Source organism: Podarcis liolepis (assembly GCF_965112155.1).
Source record: "Podarcis liolepis genome assembly, chromosome: 5".
In the NCBI taxonomy this organism is placed as follows: Eukaryota; Metazoa; Chordata; class Lepidosauria; order Squamata; family Lacertidae; genus Podarcis; species Podarcis liolepis.
Genome location: NC_139556.1, coordinates 19,735,282 through 19,760,031, shown reverse-complemented (window position 1 = coordinate 19,760,031; position 24,750 = coordinate 19,735,282). Strand labels below are relative to the sequence as shown.

The window sequence follows — 24,750 nt, the reverse complement described above, 5'->3', positions numbered from 1 at the left end:
CTGTCTCGGGAGACAATGGAAGAATGCACCTTTTGGTCAAACCATTGGAGAGTTATAGCACCTGCTATGGCTGTAGAGACCAATATGGGAGATACATGTTTTACTGCAGGTGGGCAGATGAAGGCATCCAAAAAGCATGTGGGAATCAACCCTAAATTCTACTGGTATTGGCAGCAGACAAATAGATTAGGGATTCTCTCTAGAGAATCTCAAGGTAACTAAGTGATATTGTGCCAAACACTCAAATATTTCATTTGAAGATTGGCCATAGCATTGCACCCTACCAACTGCATGACTGTTCACTCTTTGGCAGCTTAAAAGAGGTCTGGCAACCTCATAGCATCACAGTTTCACAGCTGCCTCTTGAAGTTGTATGTTTTAGCTTCCAATTCTCCTTTCTGTTCAAGCAATACTTCCGTCTCTCAGTCAGCAATCAGGTCTCATTTACCGAGATCTATGGGACTTAAACTATGGGTAGAACCTAAAGATCTACCTTAAACAATCTCAGATTTTCACTATTTGGGTCTTTGAATTTCAAACTCCCTGAGTCACATCACAAGATATTTTTGTAAAAGCCTCCCGCTTCAAAAATTCTTTGCCACTTCAAAAAGTGTTTGCTCTTGAAACAGCAGCTGCTCTAAGGACACATCCCAAATTTCCTTTGAATCCAATATATTTATTGAACACAAGACAAAAGCTGCTATGGGCACATAGAACTACCAGCACATTTTTTTTATCCTTGGCCTCTGTTCTCATGACCACTTAGTGTCCCCAACCTTCTCTGGGTTGCACCCCTTGTCTCTCAAATATATATTTTTTAAGCAAAGCAGAGAATTTCATGCCTTTATCAGCTCAGTTCATATGCCCCATATAGCTAGTGCAAGATACAAATGAATTTTATGGGTTTTTTCTTGTTATGCTCATCAAAACATTCAACGTATTCAGCTGCCTTCTCTCCTCCTAATTTTTTAAGTAGGCAAATGTGTCAGAAGATTGTCAACCTAATTCATTTCAGCTACTCCATTGAAAGCAAGGTCTGTTTACTTCCCCTAGAATAATTAGACGGAGGAATCTGCATAGCTGCTGTCAGTAATTTTACCTTACATTTTTCTACTTAAAATTTTCCAGGAACCATGAGAAATCTCTCATTAAAATCAGATTCTCATAATATTTCATGCTATTTTAAAAATTACATTTAAAGATTTATATTCACATAGGAATTACCATAAGAAGGAGAGAGAGAGAGATGACAAAAAGTCCTTAATTAATATAATCATTGCTACTTAGAAAAGAACCCAAATTGGAACAATGGGAAATGCAAGCTATTCTAATTTCCATCAGCAGTCAGGCGGATGGAAAGAAGAGTGGGTAGGATTAGGAAGGACCGTGAAGCCACTTGGTCAACAGAAGCTACACAAGCCTATCTCAAGAAATCCACAAGAAACAATAAGTACAGGCAACAATGACTGCATTTGTCCTGGCCCATCCTAGCAGACGCAGCACTCAGCTTACCACTTTCATTTTTGGCAAAGGCTTTGATGTATAGGTCAGTTCGATACACAAGCCAACGTAAAAAGCATTCAGGTTAACAGCTGTCACAGCTCTTTTAAGTCCATGGCTGGGCAAAAGCTAAGACATTGTCCCAACATTTGATATGCCCCCCCAAAGCTTTCCTTTGGAAAAATGGGGCAGACACAGCCATTTGTGCAGTTGGCATCCCGAGCCACAGGACGGGGAAAGCAGACAGGCACTCCTCCAAGTAGGCTGTATTTGCGGAGTTTGTTTAGACTGGCACAGTCATCTTCTCACCCTTTTTGACAGGGAAGGAGGCAACAGGCTTGGTTCACTGATTTTTCTACAAGTACTTTGATGAAGATGGGAGGCTCTTCACTGGTGAGAGGCAGCACAGGGCACAAGCCAGCTGTGATTATGCTTGGTGTGTTCGGTGACACTGGGGCAGACCTCTCCTCTGACAATCTGCTTGGCCCCTCCCTTGGATCCAAACTAAGATCTCGTAGCATACTGGGCCCCTTCCCAAGATCCTGTTCCTCTAGTTCCCCATTTTCTCCCTATTTGTCATCCCCCTCTGACCAATCCCACCAAAACAATTTCACAAGGCTCATGACAGCATGTATAGTTGAATGGAAATCAGTGTACCTTGGCCTAACATCCTCTCTTCATGTACAGCAATTTATCATAAGTGGTGAACCACAATAAAACCTGTGCTTGATCCTAGTTTGAAGGCAACCTGTGGTGTGAGGAAACCATTGTGTGCCAGATTCATATAGAATGTCAAAGTACAGTTTGCCAAGAAACTGGAAGCCAGTTAGAAACAAGATAAATAATTATAGTTGGTTGTGGAAATGAATAAGTTATATCTCTTCACTTGTTTCTCTTGAACCTACAGAGCTGCCATGTGAAATGAACAAGGACAATATGATATGGGGTGGCTCTAAGGCACAAAAAGGCACAAAACTGACAAACAGTGTGACAAAGGGATAAGGGAGTTAAAATCTGTAAAGCCCTATTGGTAGACTGGGAGGGCTGTTCTTATGCCTTGAAAACCAATCAAATACAGTGGCTGACAAATGGTGTCTGAGGACTTGGAATTGAAACTGAAGGACAAAAATTGGGGGGAGGGAGATTTGGCCTGAAGGGGATTCTAGAGAAAGATGGGATGGAGTGTAATGGTGTTTGGCAATCCAAACTTTTTCTATGGTTCATTCAAGCGAATCATGGCATCCATGAAGTTGGTATAGCTTGATATAAAAAAGACTCTCATTATGACCTTGGTACCAGTCCTTGTCTTAAACATTTCCAGGAAGGTATGAGTAAATATGCTGACCTCCCAGTAGTTAATGTATAGGATCAGCACACTAAACTTTTGTTGTACAGCAATAAAACTGCTAGCACATTTGCAAAAACTAGGCAGGGTCTGATGTGGTTACCAGGAAATGTTAATTTTCACCTCCTGTAAGAAAGATTAGGGTTCCACATAGACAAAATAATCTTCTTCCAAAGGTGAATTCATGATTCAATAAATATATAAACTGGGTGTCATTTCTCACTAGAGTCATGTCCTTTCACTTTCAAATTTAACAAGGTAAACAGAATAGTAAACAGATACCAATTTGTAAGAAATAATAATACAAAGGAATAAAGGTGTTGATACTTACTCATCCCAAAGACCTCTCTCTCTTCTCCACAAGGTAACACAGATCCAAAATAATTAAACCCCAGATTAGCTCAAACTCCAACAGGGCCTTCCTTTTCACTCTTGTTGGACATGGAACAGATGAGTGGCCAAGACATTTCTGTTGGCTGGCTAATACAGGATTTTAATGGTAGTTCCCTGACTTAGAACAGACTGTTTACCTCAGGACAGAAAAACCACCCCCCTCCCATTCTCACTTTACTTTTAGTGTGGCAAATTGTAACACCCACTCTTTAGGCTTTTGGTATGATTAGGAATACTTTTTACTCTCAGAATCAAGGTGTGTGTGCTATATGATTTGCTGCCTGCTTATATTGCAACATTGCTGTCTGAAAGCAGCATCCATTTACTCTGTCATTTTCATTTCAAGTAATAAACTAATCTTTATTTATTTATCTGGTGCATGAACGTCTTGTGAGCATAAGCTCAATTGTAGGAACACACAACCATAACAGTCACATGTTTAACTCCAATAAAAATCCTAAACCTCTTGGGAGTTTGTATGAGTGCTGGACATGTATGTGGATTTAGACACACATCTTGTAAGGGATAGGTGTACCTCAGTTTCTTGTGGAATAGCATGGATCTGAGTTCACTCCTCTTTCTGACATACAGAGAATGTGTGCATAGAGTATCTGGCATCAACTCTCACTCATCTGACACACCCAGGGACAGAGCAGTGCAATTTTAACACCATTGGGTCAAAGAAGCAGCATAACCCAGATCATTTTGACCATTTATAACAGCCCTGAAAGAGGAGGGAATTCCCTACTGCTGCGGGTTCCCCTTCAAGTTGGTAATAAAGGTAAATTATTCAGTATGGGTGATGAACAAGCATAGAATTTATAGTTAACCTAAAATCTACATGTGCCAGAGGGCTCTGTGCAGACTAATTGATAACCCCAACAATCAACCCTGCAGCTCCAAGAAGGGGAGAAAGGGCAGGCTGCAACCAAACCCACATTTTGGATATAACAGAAATCTGTTCAAAGCATAAATCAGGATTACAGTGCTAAAGCAGATGCACAATGAGAAGGCATGATCTCAAACAATGGTTAAGCAAGTTGAGGATGTTACATCCAAATCAGCCCAGATTCTCTTAAAATAGCATTCTTTAAAAGGAAACATGAAATACATAGAAACAAGTTGAAGGCTTTACTTATAAGCTCTGAATTGTGACCAATATATACATTAAGTTAAAGGCTTTCTTATCCAAGGCGGGGGGAGAGCATGGAGTGGGGAAATATATCTGAGGTTAAATACTGCCAGGATCAGGAACTAACACCATATTCATGCTTTCCTTCCTCCCTGTGTGTGCTCAGTTTAGCCGAACATTTTCTGGTTTGATTAAACCAGTTTACTGTTACACATCAGCAAGAGATGTTTGAGCAAGAACTCCAAACAGGGATTGCAAGTAGAGTTCAAGCCACAGTTTGTAGAATTAAGAATGTGACATGCAAGTGTAGCCAGTAAGTTACATATAGAATTGATTATAGTGGGTTTTCTACTAGAACCAGGGACTAGAAATTAATCGCAAACACTAGGATCCAGGAGATATCATTCTGTAGGTCACCAAAATAACCCACTGAGCCCATTCAGGTGGACAGCATAGTAATGTATACTCTCCAACTTTAGCTCTACAATGCTGCCTTAAATTATGACTATTTCTGATGACCACTCATTTAATATCCATTCCATGGAAAAAAAACTGATTGCACCATTATCTTGCTCCTAAACACACATTTTACTCAGAAGTAAATAACTGTTTTTATGTCCGAGTATTTGTGCATTGGATTGTAGCCCTAGCCTTCAAGTAAGAGATAGCACTTTGTATCCTGGCATATGTGCAGAGAAAGGCATACAAAAATGTATCTCTTAGCAAACATAATTCTGCCGTGCAAAAGGCATATAGAATATATGGCTTCAACTTAAGCGCCTGTTGTTAAAAGGCTATATTTGGTTGTAATCCAATACATTCCTATTGCTACAGCAACCAATTAGATAGGTAAATTGGCACGCTTGTTCAAGAAATACATTTCATATCTGAAAATAGGAAAGTTGAGTTTAAAAATTATTCTAAAGCAATCCCACTCTGGAAGAGACTCAGCAAAGTCTCAGACAGTTCAGAGAACTTAGCAATTCCTGATCTGTTCTGAGAACACATTTTCATTCATCTCTTCTTTCAGCAGAAGCAGATGAAAAATAGTGCAAATTTCTTGTACAATGTAAGCTGCATCCATTACATTGCAAAATGATATTTGCAACTGATAATCTCCTCTTCATTCTTCTTCCAAAGAAATATCCAAAGAAAGTGTTAACCATAAACTCTTTTCTGCATACAGACTAGCTCTATATTAATGCACTATCCGTATAATTGGGTAAACAATACATCAGTACAGAAATTGATGACATGTAGTAAAACAAATACTTTCTTTAAAAAATGTGAAAGGCTTCATTTGTGTTGCTCCATGGTCAAACCCAAAGCATGACCTACCTTAACAAGTTGAAGCTAAGATCCAGTCTTTTTGCAATGCGTCCATAGTTTCTTCCTAGGAATGCTGGGATTTCTTTGCAATCTTGACCGATATAAGATACCTATAAGAATTAAGGGCAAAAGAGTTTAGCAGCTGGGTGATTTGTGATCTTCAGACATCTATTGCCTTGAAAATCTAGATATGCAGGAAACAAAATGAAAGTATTCACCCAATTGTCAGGACAATAAACTGCTAGCTCTGTTGAGATTAGTCTAGCTCAACCTGTCACATTATGAATCTGTTTTAACAACTTCCATGGTCAGCTCAAGTTGGATATTTTGCAGTTTCAAGAACAACTTATTTACTAAATTGTAATTAACTTTTCCAGAGTTAACAGCAGAGTATCTAAGAGATAGCATTTTTAGTATCCTGCTTCGTAACATCATTAGTGTAGTGCCTCAGTTTTATTGTCTAGTTTATTTTGTTCAGATGCCAAGCACCCTAAAATTTGGGAGTAAAGGGAGGGGGGTGAAGAGGAGACAGGCAACATTTCTTAGGGCCAATACACATTAAAGTATCTGCAAAACAGTAACAATTTATTTCTAGAGTTCGTTTTCATGTGGTCATAGTACTTCACTTAAATTACCTCAGGATATTACAGATGGAAGAGATTGAAATGGACAGATAACAGCCTGCCTAAAGCCACCTTAGTGTGTTCACGGTTGAGAAGATTTGAATCAAGGGCTTCCTGGGTCTCTTAACCACTATGGGCTGGATTGGATATTACAGAGCCAGATCTTTCCCCTACACCTGGTGGAAAGCAGGAGTGTTCCTACCTTGCCTCCCACACCAATGGTTATCCAAGCAATGGAAAAATGTTTCAATAGGGCCTGCATGCAGAAAATCCAGTGAGTGTAAGCTCAGAAGACACTACACAATTTTATATGAGAAATCAACTGTGTAAAGTGAATCTGTATGCTTTGAATTTTGCACATGTAGACCATAAGTGAGTATTTTATTAATACGTGGATAAACAATGGTATCTGAGGTATATGCATGAGCAGCGAGATAAGGTGCTCTCTCACCCCCTGCCATTGCACATAGGAGAGTGATCAGTCTATATCATCCAATCCAGCCCAACTTATGTTTGTCTCCCAGCTATTGTCTTTGTGTCTGCAAACCTACTGTACAAATGTAAAATGCAGAAACAGTAAATCAAGGCTCTCACCTGGAAACAAAAATGTGTGCTCATTCCACACCCAGACTACCAGTAACAACTCTACATTAGTACTTTGTCATATCTGCAGCTGGACCACGACAATGGGTTGTAGCCAAATAAATTCTACTCAAAGTAGATTCACTGAAATTAATGTACCTAAACAAGCCATGTCCATCAATTTCAATGTGTTTACTCTGAGTCTGTCTATCACTGGATACAACCTAATGGGTTCTCAAACAGAGGTGCCAAATGGGGGAGAAATCAGGCAGCAACCTTCAGGACAGCTCATACCATAATACCCTATCAGTTAAACGTGAACCTAACCGGACGAGACATCGGAGTGTGGCAAAACAAGAACGGGCCTTTTCTGCAGCGGCTCCCTGCTTGGGGAATGCTCCCCCTAGGGAAGTTCACCTGGCACCTTGGTTGCACATCTTTAGGCACCAAGCAAAACCATTCCTCTTCTTCCATACCTTTGGCTGGTTAAACAATATATGGCCTTTTAAACAGTGGGAGGTATTGCTTTTGTTTCTGTGTTGTATATTTTTGTGTTTTTATATTGCAAACCGCCCTGTCATCCTCAGGCGAAGGGTGGTCTAGAAATTTAATAAATAATAATAATAATAGTAATAAATACGAATCACAACTATGTAAGACGGTTGAAAAGAAACTACTACAGTGTTTTGTACCTCCCAGTGTGGAAGGAAGTTCCAGAAGCCATCTTTTAAAGATTTTGTTTCTTGTAAGCAAAGAGTAGTAAGTGGAGCATTTTTCTGTTCATCTACTTTTGTTTTCAACTACATTGTTTTTAAATATACAAAGTGAGCATGGGAAAGCAGGCAGGCACGCTGTAAATGTTTCAAATAAGTATCTGTTCTCCGAAACCAACCTTCGTGTATTTACAGCCTCCCACCCTGTTCCTTTCGCAAATCATCAGGTGCAAAATTCAGGCTTCTGTCACTTTCAACAGCTACATTCCAACTACCAAATTGCTTCTCTTTAACTTCAACCCTAAGCAGGTGTTACATTTCCAGCAGCCCCCCGCCACCAATGCACATTAAAACAAGCTCCTCCTAGCAATCAATGCCTATTAAAGCAAGATTTTTAGTTAACAACATCCAAAAAAAAATTTTTTTATTCAATCTTTATTGGTTTAAAAATCAACAGACACACAAAGAAAACTTAGGAAAAGGAATAGGAAAAAAAGAAAACAGAACAAAAAAGTATATCTCTTACTAATAAAAAATAAAATAGAACAGTACATTGTGAATATACATCAACATCAAAATTTAAAGGAATGCTGATTTCCCATAGATTTCGCACAGATGTTTACAACAAGATGCCAGACTCTTAATAAAGATAATACATTATTGCTATACATAATAACTTACAAGATTAAAGGAAGTCCAATCTTAAGCTCTCACATACAGCAGTTATTAAACAATGAATGGTGTTGCACAAGACACACTGAAATTTTATCTTGCCACACATAAAAGAGTTGAAGTTTTAGCGCTTAATCAGAAGCTCCAATGAATCCATATGAGCTCATCCCTCTATAGCAAACCACTTACATAAAGTTTCAGAAAAGGCTGACCAAGTGCAATTTGAAAATTGATGAATTTGCAAGTTTAATTTGCGATAACTCCCTATTTAGGGAGAATTTAAGCAGCAAAGCAATGTCTATGCTTGATTCAGAGTGCACTCTTTAAAGAACTTAGTCTTAGGGAGTTCCCATTTGTCTTTTAAGTTTCCATTTCTTCAAATTCCAGATAAGAACAAGAAAATAAGAGTCAGGCAAGTTGTGTTTGGATGATATTTCATGTTCTTCAAAATACAACCTACTCTACATGACAACTTGCCACCGCATCCCCTAACTTTACAAATCACCCTTGTGGTTCAGCTGGTCTTAAAATGATTGCAGTCTGATAATGTAGCACTTCATCCCCTTTAATTCATCCTTGCTCAGTAACTTCATCTGAGAAAGAGATAGTCAACTACAGAGAAAATAGTTTTACTGTGAATACATGAGCTGAAAAAATAAAAAGCTCAGAGTTCATTCTTGCAATTTCCTCTCCCTTCTCAAGGCATCTGTCATCCCTTCCTTTGCAATAAATTCTACTTCAGGACAAAGGCTCGCTTTTAACAGTCTCCAGAAAGCAAAAGGAAGAGAGATTTCAATCTAATTATTTGGAATCCCACTCCAGAATCAGTAAACATTTTCCAATTGTCTGCTGCCATTCGCCCTAAAGGATCCCAAAGCTATTTACAAGACACATGTGCATGCAGAAGCATTTAAATTAATACACACAAAAATGTAACCACTTCGGGGCTGGAAAAGACAGCAGCATATTTTTATCATCAGGAGAAAATGCTGCACATAAACTCCCTCTTTTCCAGTGTCAGTTTTCAGATTTCCAGTTGCTTGACATAGAACAATCTCAAAGAGCCAGATGTTAACTCTCCTATGCTTGTGTCAAAGAGGACCTCCCAATTAAGTTATGGTTGAGTAAGGGGTTTGTTTGTTTTCCACATTGTATTTCCTGGGCAAGAACTTACATAGAAAGGGTACAACTGCATGAAATAACATGCTTTTCATAACCAATCCCAAAGCTGAACCTTGAATATCTCATTGTTAACGGATATGCTAGTATGTCTGTGCACACATATGCATATCTTATACACATAATCACTGAAAGCAATAATCTGGGGAATTAGCAATACTGTACAGTGGTACCTCTGGTTGCGTACTTTATTCATTCCGGAGGTCCGTTCTTAACCTGAAACTGTTCTTAACCTGAAACACCACTTTCGGTAATGGGGCCTCCTGCTGCTGCTGCACCATCGCCACGCAATTTCTGTTCTCATCCTGAAGCAAAGTTCTTAACCCGAGGTACTATTTCTGGATTAGCGGAGTCTGTAACCTGAAGCGTATGTAACCCAAAGTACCACTGTATACTGCTTGGAATCTTTACTGGAGACACTTGTGTGCACATAGATAGGATTGCATTGGCTATGACATGACAGCCATTACATAACAGGAGTTACAGGTGGAGAAGCTTCCTGGGGCAGTCTGAGCTGTATTGCTTAAGCGTTATATCAGAGATTAGTCGAGTCAAAAGAGCATCTCTATTCTTGATGTTTTTATGGATACTTTTTGCTATTTTATTCTTATATTTTCATTAAAACTTACATATTTTTATTAAAGTGTTCATAAATACGTTCATTAATACGTAAAAATAAAATAAAAATATGTTCCGTTTTTAGCAAGGTGCTCTCACCCTCTCTGGGGGAAAAAGAGTCCAGCTTTGCCCTCTCAGGAAATGCAAAAAGGTGCTTGATTTAATTAAGGCAATATATGCTTGCCAGCTGGGAATCATTAACTCAGAAGGATAAATTAATGATGGAATTATAGGCACTGCTTACATTAGATATGGCACTGGACCAAAGTTAACTGGGGTAGGATGCTCAGGAGGGGGGAAATCAGTTCACTTTTAAATAAAAAGGACACCATTACATCTCATTACTCAACAGATGGTGACACCTCTGTTAAACAGCATCCAGTCCTATATTTAGCGGGCATTGGCAACACACCCTTATACATGTTTACTCAGAGGTAACATCACACTGAGTTCATGGGACTTACTCCTTGGTAAGTGGGATTGCAATCTTAATCATCTTCCTTAGAAGTGCGGGCAGGGAGAATGACTCTACTTGCCATCACACATACACAAGACTCTTTGGTTGATACAAGCAGATGAAATGGCTGTTTGGAACAGAGCGGTGCTAGGTAAACTCAGTATTTTCTACCAACAACTACTGCTCTTCTTGGCCAGGAAGGCATTTCATGATGGAGCTGCCACCCTGCAAATGAAGTCCAAGAGAAAGTAGTCCCAAGACCTTATGGGGCCAATTCAGTTAGTAGGATTGTACTACTGACAAAATATATTATTAAAAGGTGAGATTAGGGGCTCATTTTACATTTGTAGTAATCAAGAAACTAGTTATGAAGCATAAAGTTAAAGAGTCATAATAAAAAAAACCTGAGATAATTCATTGTTTGAACACTCTAGAGTACCATAAAAGTGCCATTACAATTTCCCACCACTAAATACATATCCATTTCAGAGTACTTTGTACTTCAAAAGGGATGCAGAAAGCCTCCAAGGAACAAACACTTGCACTCCTTGCCACATCCAACCACAACTACCACAATTATATATTCAAAAGCACTGGAGTAAACAAACTTTCTGCAAAACCAGCTGTTTCAAAAATACACGGGGTCACCTAATATATAAACCAGGGGGAAATGCAAAAAAGTACAGCCAGCCCCCCAAACCCAATTCAAAGTCAAAAGAAATGTTTATTTCTAGTGTGGATTCTGGCCCCGTAAAAGCACAACTGAGACTGTAATCCTATAAATGTTGGCCTGGAAGTTGAATTTTCTAGGACTTCTGAGCAGACCTGCAGAGGATTGAACAGGGAAGCTCCCGATTCAAGCAACTATTCTATTGTCTGCTCCAGTGAGCTCAAGTTAGTAAATCCAGATAAAGACAATAGCTAGTTAATAACTACTGCCACATCATTCTGTTTGCACAACTGAAATTGGCCTGGTGAGGTCCTATTTGAAGAGTGAAGGCTCCACGTGGCATAAAAAACACAAATTTATTTCTTTGACCAAACTGTTTTGTTGGACTAACTCCAGTCCAATGAGAGTTTATAAACAGGTGCTTTAATCTCAGTGGCCCACCAAGGATGTCAGAACTTACACACTAATGATGATATTTCTGGCACTGGAGATTTGTTTATTTTTTATGTCCATGATCTCTAAGCATTTGGTTCAAGCCTTAGTTGACAGGATGCCACTCTTATGTTTACACTTATAAGCGCCATCTCCAACTCCTCAAAAGATTCCATCAACAGTGTCCCCGAAAAAAATACACATCACTTGGGAAGACAGGCAAACTAATGCCAGTGTATTGGAAGAAGCAAAGATCATCAGTGTCAAAGCAATGATTACTCAACATCAACTTCGTTGGACTGGTCATGTTGTTCGGATGCCTGATTATCGTCTGCCAAGCAACTACTCTATTCTGATCTTAAAAATGGAAAGCGTAATGTTGATGGTCAACAAAAGAGGTTCAAAGACTCTCTCAAGGCAAATCTAAAAACATGTAGTATAAACATTGACAACTGGGAAACACTGGCCTGTGAGCGCTCCAATTGGAGAACAGCCTTTACCAAAGGTGTCATGGACTTTGAAGATGCTCGAATTCAGGATGAAAGGGAGAAATGTGTTAAGAGGAAGGCATGTTTGGCAAACCCTCATCACAATCAACTCCCACCCAGAAACCTATGTCCCCCCTATGGAAGGACGTCTAGATCCAGAATTGGCCTCCACAGTCACTTATAGACTCACTGTTCAGACCATGTTCATAGAAGACAATCTTACTCAGCTATGAGTGATCACCAAAGAAGAAGAAGATAATGACGACGACTCAGGGGACAAAGTAAAGGCCAATGGTTGCGAGGAAGATCTTAAAGCAATGACAAAGTTAGCTGGGCACTGCCATGCCTAAAGACAGCACCACCACATAACAAAAGCCACCATTTCATATAGCTCTTAAAATAATCTGTTTGTAAATCTGATGTTATTGGGTGAAGCAATTCTTAAGAACTCCAGTTCATAACATGCATGCTACAAATCAGTGAAAGTGCCCCATGAGTCCAAGTAGGGCTTCCATATATGTAGCAACACAAAGGGGAAATGCTAGCATCATATAGAAGTACAGCAACAGAAGTAGTGTGTACAAATGGGACCCTGTACCCTGGCACTAGGGAAAATTCACTGCACACACAAGTACTTACATTCCACTGATACTCGTGGAATGTAGATATGTTTGCATTCCCACCCTGATCATGTTTACTTACATGTCCTAGAAGGACTCACTAGTTTCAGTAGAATTTGTCCTCCATGAGAAAGCACTTAGGTTTGTGATCTAAGTACTTTTATATAGCCAAAAATCAGACCAAGAAAGAAAGCACAAGAAGAAAGATTAGCAGAGACTTATAACAGCCTGAAACTCTGGGGTGAAGTTTATCTGACAATTCCTTTAAATTAACCCAGATTAGTTCCAGCAGCTTCTCCACACAACTGCTGCTCCTCTCTTCAGAAGTTGCCTTGACTTACATAGCACAGCTGTGTGGCAGGTTTACTCACAGATTTATTCTTACAATATCCATATGGTTTTGCTTTCAACCATGTGGATATTAGAATATGGGAAAGCTGCCACACAAAGAAGTCTCAGAAATTGCATGGACTTTGAATGATTGGAGAGCACGTCCAGCCAACCAATTTACAAGGTTCAGTGGGCACCAAGTAGACTGAGATAAGCTGTCCCCACCAAACAGGCACTTTGTGAAGGGATGTGCTGAAGATCAGCATGTATTCTAACCTTGTAAGATGCACAAAGGGTTAATGGGTTCTTAAAAATACCGAGTTCCCCTGCAGTCAGAATGTGTGTCCAACTTCACTATGGCCAAAGTGTGAGGCAGGGGAAGTACACTAGGAGTTTATTGTCAGTAGGAATTTGGACTCAAAAGAAAATAGGCAGGACCTCGGTGGTATGCAATTATATGACAGAGGAGCAGACCTTTAAAGCCCTGGAGTGTTTGGCTATGCAGATGAGTAAGCTGCAGTTTTATCAGTATCATTATCACAAATCTACAAGTAGGACTATTGACATCTGTTAAGAAAATAGCACCCAAGGCTGCTTCAGAGCAAAATAGTTCAAGGATTTAGAAGTTTGCTCCTTGCCTATATATAAATGATGAAGTCAGAATCTGAAGACAGCAGTCACCCAATGCAGTAAAGAAGCCTTCGCCCACCTAGTACCCTCTCAACTGCTGGACTCCAAATCCCATTAGCTCCAGCCAACATGGCCAATGAGCCAGATTTATGGGAGTTGTAGTTCAATAACAGCTGGAGGACACCAGGGAAAGCTGCAGTAGATTAACCCCACACTTTAAGTTTGCCCACAATGATGTACATCTCACATAAGTATGGTTTGACCGGAATTTGGGGAGTTTTCACCAAAGTCTAAGAAAAACTCTGCACCATTTCACCAGCTACATTGTGCAACTGTGATGTGGAGAGTGGCTTACATAATCTGTGCTGGGGTAAGTCCAGCATTCTGTTCTTAAAGTGGCCAACCAGATGTCTGTGGGAAATCCACAAGCAGGACCCAAGCACAACATCTGTCTCCCTTCCTGCAGCAGAGCAGCACTCTCCTCCTCCATCAACTGCTATTTGGAAGCATGACTTCCTCCAACTAGGCAGAGCATAGTCCTCATGGCTAGTAGCCATAGATAGCCCTCTCCTCCATGGATTTGTCTAATCCTCTTTTAAAGCCATCACTGCCACCAGTGAGACAGAGTTTCCTAGTGTAACTATGAGCTTCATGAAGAAGTAATAGAGGGTGCTACTCCCAGCACTAAAATGTATTTTGATTCCCACTGAAAAGTCATATCAAAACAACAGCGCAAAACAACCTTGACATCTCTCTGAACATGAAGCTTGTGGGACCACAAGTCCTTCTGGTTTTCTGAAAAGAAGCAGTGCACCCTTTTAGGCAGACAGGAATTCATGCTATCTGCACTTAACATCTTCAGGTGATGTCTGGGACCCATGCACACAAATATTGCTTATGTCTGTTACCTCCAAGGAAAGGGAGAAGAGGCTTCACTCAAAGTTGCAATCTATCACCTTCTAAGACTATGGGGGAGGGGCTGTTTGTTTATTTAATAAGTTCATAGAGAATACATGAGGCTACAGACATAAGAGATTCTCCCATATGCCCATGGCCTTGTACAGTACTCAGGAAACGTACAGATGCTCAGGCACACTAAAGAGGTCTGAGGCTTCAGAACACCATAGCCATGTAGAGCTTCTAAGCTGCATTAAGACAGTTTAATCCATGCATAGAAAGGGAGAATTTTGGCAGGTAAAGCTTCTTAAAACTGCAGTACCTCAATGGGAGAAGTTGCATCTAAATCCCTTTAATGTGTTAGGCACAGGAGCCCTGTTTCACACCTAGTCTGACAAATAGTACAAAACCTGTACTCCAGAGCTTTCCAAACTTTTCATGTTGGTGGCACACTTTTTAGACATGAATCATTTTGCAACACAGTAATTCAGTTTTACTAGCAAACCAGAGGTTAAACCAACCCCTTTCCAGCCCTGAGGCGAGCATGGGGAGCGTTTGCATGACACACCTACACACTGCAGCTGACACACTAACGCAGGGGTCAGCAAGGTTTATCTTGCCTGGGCTGGATCGGTCCCATGGAGATCCCTCTGTGGGCTGGACTTCGGGTACGTATGAGGTGATTTTTGCATGAGGTGCGCAGACACGATTTTCAGTGTCTGCGCAGGAGCAAATTTTGGCACAGCGGAAGTGAGTCCCTGCGCTGTGCTGTGCTTTGCCGGTATCTTGGTTCAGGGGCGACTCATGGGCTGGTCAAACGACCTCCACGGGCCACTTCCAGCCCATGGGCCTTAGATTGCTGACCCCTGTACTAACTTATCCCAACACACAGTTTGGAAAGCTGTGCCATAATCCTGTGCACACTTACTTGCAGTGTAAGAAACTCAGATATATAAGCTAATTGCCAAATGGCACCTTAAATGGAGATTATGGTCACCACAACAGAATGTCTAGGCACCCTTTTTTGCAATGAAATTTATTATTATTATTATTTAGGGTTGCCATATTTTGAAGAGCAAAAAAGGGGACACTGTGATGACTCTCATTTTAAATACCACTACTATATGTAGGCTATAGAAGCTGTGATCTATTGCTGAGGGGGGCAGGAGAAGAGGAAAGCAAGACTTCAACCACCAGTCATGTCTATGTCTCATCCAGAAAGTATAGCTAGAGACATTTTGGCAAATTTAAAAAATCCACCCAGAAAGAAATTTTACCCTTGAAAAGGAGGGCATGTCCTGGAAAAAGAGGACACACACCAACCCTGTCATTGTTATTATTCCTTTCATTTCTTTACCACTTTATATTTTAAAGAAAAAGTGGTTTACAACACATTAAAACATCAAATAAAACAATCCAGAATAAAACCAATTTAATTCATATTCAAGCCCATATTTATTTACCTACTTAATTTACTGTGGATAGGTGTCCCATAGCAGAAGTACTCTAAGAGGTCAGTGTGGTGCAATGGTTAGTGTATTGGACTAGGACAGGGGTAGGCAACCTAAGGCCCAGGGGCCGGATGTGGCCCAATCGCCTTCTCAAAATGGCCCACAGACAGTCCGTGAATCAGGGTGTTTTTACATGAGCAGAATTTGTGCTTTTATTTAAAATGCATCTCTGGGTTATTTGTGGGGCATAGGAATTCATTCATATATTTTTTTCAAAATATAGTCCGGCCCACCACATGGTCTGAGGGACGTTGGACCAGCCCACTGCTAAAAAAGGTTGCTGACCCCTGGACTAGGACCTAGGAGATCAGGATTCTAATCCTCACTCACTCATGAAGCTCATTGGGTGACCTTGGGCCAGTCACAGCCTCTTAACCTACTTTACAGGTTCATTGTAGGGATTCACTGAGGAGGGGTGTGAACCATGTACTTTTTGGAGAAAAAGGCAGGATATAAGTGCAATAAATAAGCTCTTCTGTGCTCACCAGCTTAGGAAAGTTGGAGGGGCCAGCCAGATGGAGATGTCAGTCACCAGCCTGGTATCCAGAGATCCCCACATGGTGGCAATTGAACCCGCCCCAATTGCAAAACACACCTGGCAAATTTCAAACATTGCTTTACTTCTGAATAAATTCACACGGGCTCTGGCTTTTAGACTGTAATCCAAATATACACTTACCAGGATAAAAATCCCATGGAATGTGTTCGGACCTACTTCCAAATATGTATATAGTCAAACTATGGTAACTGATTCTTCATTTTTTAGGGACCACGCCTTTTAAATGTTGTGACAAGCAAGAGAAAGCTCCAGGTTTAGTGCTCTAAAATGAATCTTAGCCATAATCATGGAAAAATGTTTAGCATGTATACAGTCATACCTCAGAAGTTGAACAGAATCCGTTCAGAAGTCCGTTCAACTTCCAAAGCGCAGCTTCTGATTGGCTGCAGGAAGCTCCTGCAGCCAATCAGAAGCCGTGGAAGCCCCATCAGATGTTCGGCTTCCGAAAGAATGTTCAAGAACCGGAACACTCACTTCCAGTTTTCAATAGTTCAGGAGCCGAAACCTTCAACTCCCAAGGTGTTTGGGAGCAGAGGTACGACTGTATAGTGAAGACCATCAAGCCTATCAAGAAAGAAGGATCACACAGGATTGCTCAACAGCACAACTTATTTTGGATAAGAAAATGGACTTTTCTACACAACAGATCATTATCAAAAGAGACAGTGGTGATCATTAGCATAGGGTGTTAAGACAAACCTTGTGGAGAACATAGGTTTTTCAACAGCTATTGGCAAAAACAGAACATCCATGTTCAGAGGCAATAAAGCTCTTTCGTCTGGTACAGCAGAGCTCTTTTATAGTTGTAATTCATTAGTTGCTATCTCAATGAAAAGTTTTTGTAATCCGTGCAAAATGTTTCTCATAAAAAGGAAGAAAATTGATACATAGTTTGTATGTTTGTATGTATCTTTGCGTAGTTTGTATGTATCTTTGCGTATGTTTCTATCTTGCAGAAACAAAGAACAAACACACACACACACACCTGAAAATGGTTACTTCTATGCTGAAAATGGAAGTTTAGGCATGGGCAGTAAATTCCCTTTTTAAAAATAAAAAGAACACACAAACACCATATTTAATTTCATGACAGCTATGTGCAATTTTATTATTTTCTGTTTTGCAAGCAAAACTTCAGTGTAACTATGTCAGCACCCACAACTGATCTGAAACATGTGTCGAACCCTCCCCACAGAGACATGGCTTTAAAGTGCAGCATGTTGTAATGAGGACATTGGTAGCTGCTGCAGCATAATGGCAGGAATAATAATTAGAATTACCACCTGGACAAAAGTGCATTCTACAAAACGTGTTAAGAAAGCAAGCCTTTCTCAATGGGCTTGCTGGAAGCCCCCTTGGTCCAAATCTTACAACTGTTGTGAACTCAGTAAGTGGCCCTTAGGCAAGCCACTCTTCCTCAGCCTTTTCCCACCTGCAACAGTCAAGATGAAATAGCTGGCCTATATTACAGGGTTGTTGCATACAAAGCAATGTGTACAAAACTCTACATGTGCTCCTTATCCATATGAGACATGCACAGCCCCTTCAGCAGCAATGGGGGGGGGGTAGGTGACCTTAAGAGCATGCTTGGTTTTGATCAGTTTATCTGTGGGTCAGAGAAACTTAAACCTTCTGCTAGTAAGAAGAATATATACTCTGCATCCACAGTGAAGTTTAAAGCAACAATTAGAGGACATTACCCCTACAGTAAAGGGACGCGGGTGTAGCTGTGGGTTAAACCACAGAGCCTAAGACTTGCTGATCAGAAGGTTGGCGGTTCGAATCCCGGTGACGGGGGGAGCTCCCGTTGCTCGGTCCCTGCTCCTGCCCACCTAGCAGTTTGAAAGCACGCCAGTGCAAGTAAATCAATAGGTACCGCTCCGGCGGGAAGGTAAACGGCGTTTCTGTGCGCTGCTCTGGTTCGCCAGAAGCGGCTTAGTCATGCTGGCCACATGACCCGGAAGCTGTACGCCGGCTCCCTCGGCCAATAAAGCGAGATGAGCACCGCAGCCCCAGAGTTGGTCACAACTGGACCTTATGGTCAGGGGTCCCTTTACCTTTACTTTACCCCTACAATAAGAGCTTGAGGGCACAGCCCTGTTCCAAAGAGGTGATGTCTGGGAACCCATGTACACAAATATTGCTTATGTCTGTTACCTCCAAGGAAAGGGAGAAGAGACTCCACTCAAAGTTGCAATCTACCACCTTCTAAGACTATTGGGGGGGCTGTTTGTTTATTTAATAAGTTTATAGAGAATACATGAGGCTACAGACATAAGAGATTCTCCCATATCCCCATGGCCTTGTATAGTACTCAGGAAACGTACAGATGTTCAGGCACACTAAAGAGGTCTGAGGCTCCAGAACCCCATGGCCATGTAGAGCTTCCAAGCTGCATTAAGACAGTTTAATACATGCATTAGAAAGGGAGAATTTTGGTAGGTAAGGCTTCTTAAAATTGCAGTACCTTGATGGGAGAAGTTGCATCTAAATCCCTTTAATGCGTTAGGCACAGGAGCCCTGCTTCACACTCAGTCTGACAAACAGCCTCATAGGAGAGTGTACCAAGCCTGTACTCCAGAGCTTTCCAAACTTTTCATGTTGGTGACACACTTTTTAGACATGAATCATTTCGCAATGCAGTAATTCAGTTTTGCATCATTTCATGACACAGTAATTCAGTTTTACTAGCAAACTGGAGGTTGAACTAACCCCTTTCCAGCCCTGGGAGGAGCGTGGGGAGCGTTTGCACAACACACCTACACACTGCAGCTGACACACTGTGTCCAACACACAGTTTGGAAAGCTCTGCCGTAATCCTGTGCACACTTACTTGCAGTGTAAGAAACTCAGATAGATAAGCTAATTGCAAAATGGCACCTTGAACGGAGATTATGGTCACCACAGCAGATTATCAAGGCACCTTTTTCTTGCAATGAAATTTATTATTATTTAGGGTTGCCATATTTTGAAGAGCAAAAACGGGGACACTGTGATGACTCTCGTTTTAAATACCATTACAGTGGTACCTCGGGTTAAGTACTTAATTTGTTCTGGAGGTGTGTACTTAACCTGAAACTGTTCTTAACCTGAAGCACCACTTTAGCTAATGGGGCGTCCTGCTGCCGCCGCGCTGCCGGAGCACAATTTCTGTTCTTATCCTGAAGCACTATTTCTGGGTTAGCGGAGTCTGTAACCTGAAGCGTATGTAACCCGAGGTACCACTGTACTATATGTAGGCTATAGAAGCTGTGATATATTGCTGAGGATGGGGGCAGGAGACGAGAAGAGGAAAGCAAGTCTTCAACCAGCAGTCATGTCTGTGTCTCATCCAGAAAGTTCAAAACAGCTGTAATGAGCAGGAACTGCTCCCCAATAGGATGCAATAATAATAATAATAATAATAATAATAATAATAATAATAATAATAATAGTCATTTGAGAGAGCTTTCCCATACCCAGCTTGAACCCATGACTTGGGACAAGGGGGCCTGACGCCATGAGGAGAAAAGGGAGGGGAAATTCTTCCCCTTCTTCATCTCCTCCTCGTGGCGTTGGGGGTGGGGGGAGAAGTCAGGCGTTTTGGGTAATAGGAAGCACGAGAGAGAAGTTTTAAAGGACTCCAAGCAGAGACTGAGGAAGGAAGGGGGCGGGATAAGAAAGCGAAATTGAGAGACGCTGAAACGAAAGACGCCGCCCGCCCCCCCCCCCAACCAACCAAGTGTTTCTGTCAAACAAATAGGGTTAGGTGGGTGAGTGGGGAGGCACTTACTTGAGTTCCATTTACCACGACCCCTGACATCTCTGCCCCCAAAATGTGCTGCCTCTCTCTCCCCACACGCCCCACTCAAGGGAGAGGCAAGGCTCCTGAGGGGACTTTTCGCTTCTCCTAAGGTGGCCGCCCCTGGTGGGCTGAGGGGAAGGAGCGCGACGGGCGGGGGAGGGGCGAGGAAAGAAGAAAAAAAGGCGCGAAGAAGAGCTCCTCAGCCTTCCCCAGCTGCGCCTGCAATTAAATGCCCTCGGAGGAAGCCCAGCTGTCGTCAGCTGATCCCCAGGCGGAAGAGCCCGTGTTGACTGACGCCGCGCGCTATTCCGGGTTCCTCACGTGAGCGAGGCGAAGGGCCTCTTGCGCGTCGACCCAAAACCGTCGGGGGCCGAGGTGGGATGCAACTTCTCCTTCCAGGATGAGCTTACCTGGGGGCAAAGAAGCCCCTCCCAAATACTGCCTCTTTTTTTCAAACTTGGGTCCCCAGATGTTGTTGATAATTTTTATAATATTTCATTAAGTTTTCATTTTGCAATATTTAAATACATCCTTCCTGCATTTTTCACGTTTTTTGGCTCATATGAACTAATCGGCTTCCTTCCCTCCCTCCTCAAAGGTAAAGGACCCCTGACAGTTAAGTCCAGTCATGAACGACTCTGGAGTTGCGGCGCTCATCTCGTTTTACTGGCCAAGGGAGCTGACGTTTGTCCACAGACAGTTTTTCCAGGTCATGTGGCCAGCATGACTAAGCCCTCTGGCGAACCAGAGCAGTGCATGGAAACGCTGTTTACCTTCCCGCTGGAGCGGTACCTATTTATCTACTTGCACTTTTTGGCATGCTTTCGAACTGCTAGGTTGGCAGGAGCAGGGACCGAGCAACGGGAGCTCACTCCGTCGCAGGGATTTGAACCACCTACCTTCCGATCGGCAAGCCCTAGGCTTGGTGGTTTAGACCACAGTACCACCCGCGTCCCTCCCGCCTTATGGTTGCATTAATTCTTTATTGTGGTTGCTGCAGTCACACCTCTTCCTGATTACTTTTATATCATTCCAATTAACCAAATTTTATTCATTTTTCAGTTACAATCCAATAATTGCCTCACTATAACAATAACAAATTATAATGCAATTACTAATACCAATCATACAAAATTCAGGTCCACACATGCGTGCTATTTTTGATAGTTTGATGATTTTCTTTATTTCTGCATTCCAAAATCTTCTGCATTTCAAAATCTAATTTCAATTACATTCCGGTCAAAATAATAATCCCTTATGCAACAACTGCAATATTAATAATTTCCACTCATGCTTGACACATTAAATGATTTACAAAACTACAAGTGAGGCACTCAAACTATATCCTTGTTCTTCCTGTGTGTGGCAATTATTCTGTCCGTGGTATTTCTTCCTGTCCTTGTAAAATGTTACGTCTATCTTTTCCTGGTTGTTGTTGTTCTCCATCAGATGTTGTTGGGCTACAATGCCCATCATCCCTGACCACTGGTCCTGGTAGCTAGGGATGATGGGAGAGCCAGTGTGGTGTAGTGGTTAAGAGCGGTGGACTCATAATCTGGTGAACCGGGTTCGCGTCTCCGCTCCTCCACATGCAGCTGCTGGGTGACCTTGGGATGGTCACACTTCTCTGAAGTCTCTCAGCCTCACTCACCTCACAGAGTGTTTGTTGTGGGGGAGGAAGGGAAAGGAGATTGTTAGCCGCTTTGAGACTCCTTGAGGTAGTGATAAAGTGGGATATCAAATCCAAACTCTTCTTGTAGTCGAGGAACAGCTGGGGGACCCATGTTTGAGAAATGTTTTGGAGTCTAGCCCATTCCCCCAAAAAAACTTGGGTCTCCAGCTGTGGTTGAGCTGCAACTCCCATGATCTCTAGAGAGCAGGACTCAGTGGTCAGGGATGATGAGAGTTGTAGTGCAAACACAGCTGGAGTCCCAAGTTTGGGAAACAGTAGTCTAGCCCTTGGAGCTGCTTCCATTGACACATTGCTTGCTGTTAGGACACAGGAATAGGTTAAGGCTGAGAGAGATACTGGGTAGTTTTGCATCAGCCAGTGAGCTTCATAACTGAGTGGGGATTTGAACCCAGGTTCCATTGGCCCAAATCTAGCACACTTCCATACTGCCACATTGTCCTCCTGAAACAAAAAGGGGTTGTGGCCAGAGAACCAGCTGGAGCTTGAAAAAGCACTGAAAAAAAGGTGGGGCTGGGAGAGATACTCCTGCCTGAACCCCTGGAGAGCCACTGACAGCCAGTGTAAACAGAACTGAGCTAGAGGGACTGATGGATCTGACTCAGAATAAGTCAACTTCCTATGCTCCTATGGTTACAGAGACAAAAGTAAGGGAAGATTGGTCTCCAGTCACAGAACAAGCACTACTAGAAATGCCTTCAAGGGAGGAATAGCCTGGATTTAAGCTGGGTTGAAATGCCTCTTAATAACTTGCCTCTGAACTACAACACCATCAACCTAATTTCCTCTTCATGATCCTCCATACATTTGCCTCTTCTTGTGTGTGTAGTCCAGGGGCGTGGGGAACCTGTGGTCCTCCAGATGTTGGAGTATAGCTCTCAAAATCCTTGGCCACTGGTGATGCTGATGGGAGCTGGAATCCAAGAACATCTGGAGGGCCACAGGTTCCCCATGCCTGGATTAGCCTATGTTATTGTAAGCCTGCGACCAGGTCTGTGCTTTTTATTTTAGTTGATGTGCTGTGCCTAGCTATTAACATCATTTTAATATTCAATTCAATGGTGCTTATGCAGAACTTTCTAGTGGCTTGTGTGCCACAGATCATCCTGTCACTCAGCCAACCAGATAAGCAGAAAGCTCAGTCGGTAGAGCATGAGACTCTTAAGATCAGGGTTGTTGGTTCAAGCCCCATGTTGGGCAAAATATTCCTGCATTGCAGGGGGTTGGACTAGATTACCCTCGTGGTCCCTTCCAGCTCTACACTTCTATGGTTCTATGGTTCAACCTTAATGGCACCCAACATTCATCAGCTGCAGTACAGGTTTAACCTTGCCTCATGGAATAGTTACTTCTGGTCTGACAGCATTTTGTTATTGTATGTTATTAATACTGAGTCACCTGATTGTGGTGTGATTTGCACGTGGTTGCCAGAATTGTTAATCCACCCCATGCACTTTTGTGCAGGACCAGCCTGCCCATTGGACAAAGTAGACATTTCACAAGGGATTTAGGAAGGTGAGGGGATGAGAGAGAGGGGGAGGGGGAGGGGAAACTATTTGCATTTATCATGGATAGCATGCTGTCTAGCCACCCCAGCTAACACAGAGACATAAGAAACTACGATATGGAGCGTTTACATGGATGCAGACCTCTGCCTAGGCCGCAGGCACACTCAGATCTGGTCCTGTGTTTAAGTTTATTCTTGAGTGTTAATGCTATGCCGATCCTTAGAGAGACAAGCAGATAAGGGGATATCTTAAACTGGATCAACTTCTATTGGTGATGTGACATAGTACATGTCATCACCTTATCTAATGTGTGTCCTGCAACATATTCTCAGTTTTGAATGGGTTTTACATTTCCTTCCTTATCTTGGGCAAAGCCCCAATACCTTAATATATAAGGTGGTTGCTGTTTCCTTTTCTACCATTCTTCATTGTTCTTACATAGCTGTCAGGCACAGTAGCACATTCCAATATAAAAATGCGTGATCTCTTGCCTCCCAGAGCTGAGCACGTGCCTGGAAGCAAAAGATCCTTTGGAAGGCATTCTCTTAATAGTGTCCTATCTAGAGTTCTGAAAAAGTGTGACAGCCACAAAGGTAAGTATATATGTTCGTATTCCGAAAGTCGGCATGCATTCTGCAAGTATATACACATGGCCCTGGCTGCTGCAGGGAATTGCTTGTCCATTTCCCTCACAAAAAAGGCTGGAACCTGGGGAAAGAGCTGTTGCTCCAGCAATGAAGTAGCTCAGACTGGGGACTTACATAGAAGCTAGAAGCTCTTCTCCTTCCTAGCACTTGGGCAGACCCTGATCCATGAGCTACCACCTCATCCTGAGCCTCAGATGCAGTTAGCCAGGCACCTGGGTGGCAGCGCTGAAGCTCCCATCTGGATCACCATCTCCTCTGCTCCTATGACTCTGAAGAAGATGGGAAGGGGCGGGTCAGAGATCCAGCCATGGGAAGCCATGCAGCAGGTGTGGTGACCTCTGGTCCATGGCAGGGATAGCCAGAGCCAACAGCGCTTCAGAATCATTGGCATTGTGGAGATCTACTGGAGGCTCCTATTCCTCCTCTAAGGTCTGAGTAGGC

General features: G+C 42.1%; 1 protein-coding gene across 1 annotated transcript in view; it reads right to left on the bottom strand.

Annotated features, from left to right (window-relative positions):
• LRMDA (leucine rich melanocyte differentiation associated) overlaps positions 1 to 20,749 on the bottom strand; it is a 724,603-nt gene extending 703,854 nt beyond the window's left edge. Inside the window, 2 exon segments of the mRNA XM_083502973.1 lie at positions 5,709 to 5,809; positions 20,453 to 20,749. Of these exon segments, the coding sequence (XP_083359099.1) occupies positions 5,709 to 5,809; positions 20,453 to 20,482 (131 nt within the window). The 5' untranslated portion in view covers positions 20,483 to 20,749.
• Positions 20,750 to 24,750: the final 4,001 nt, after the last annotated feature.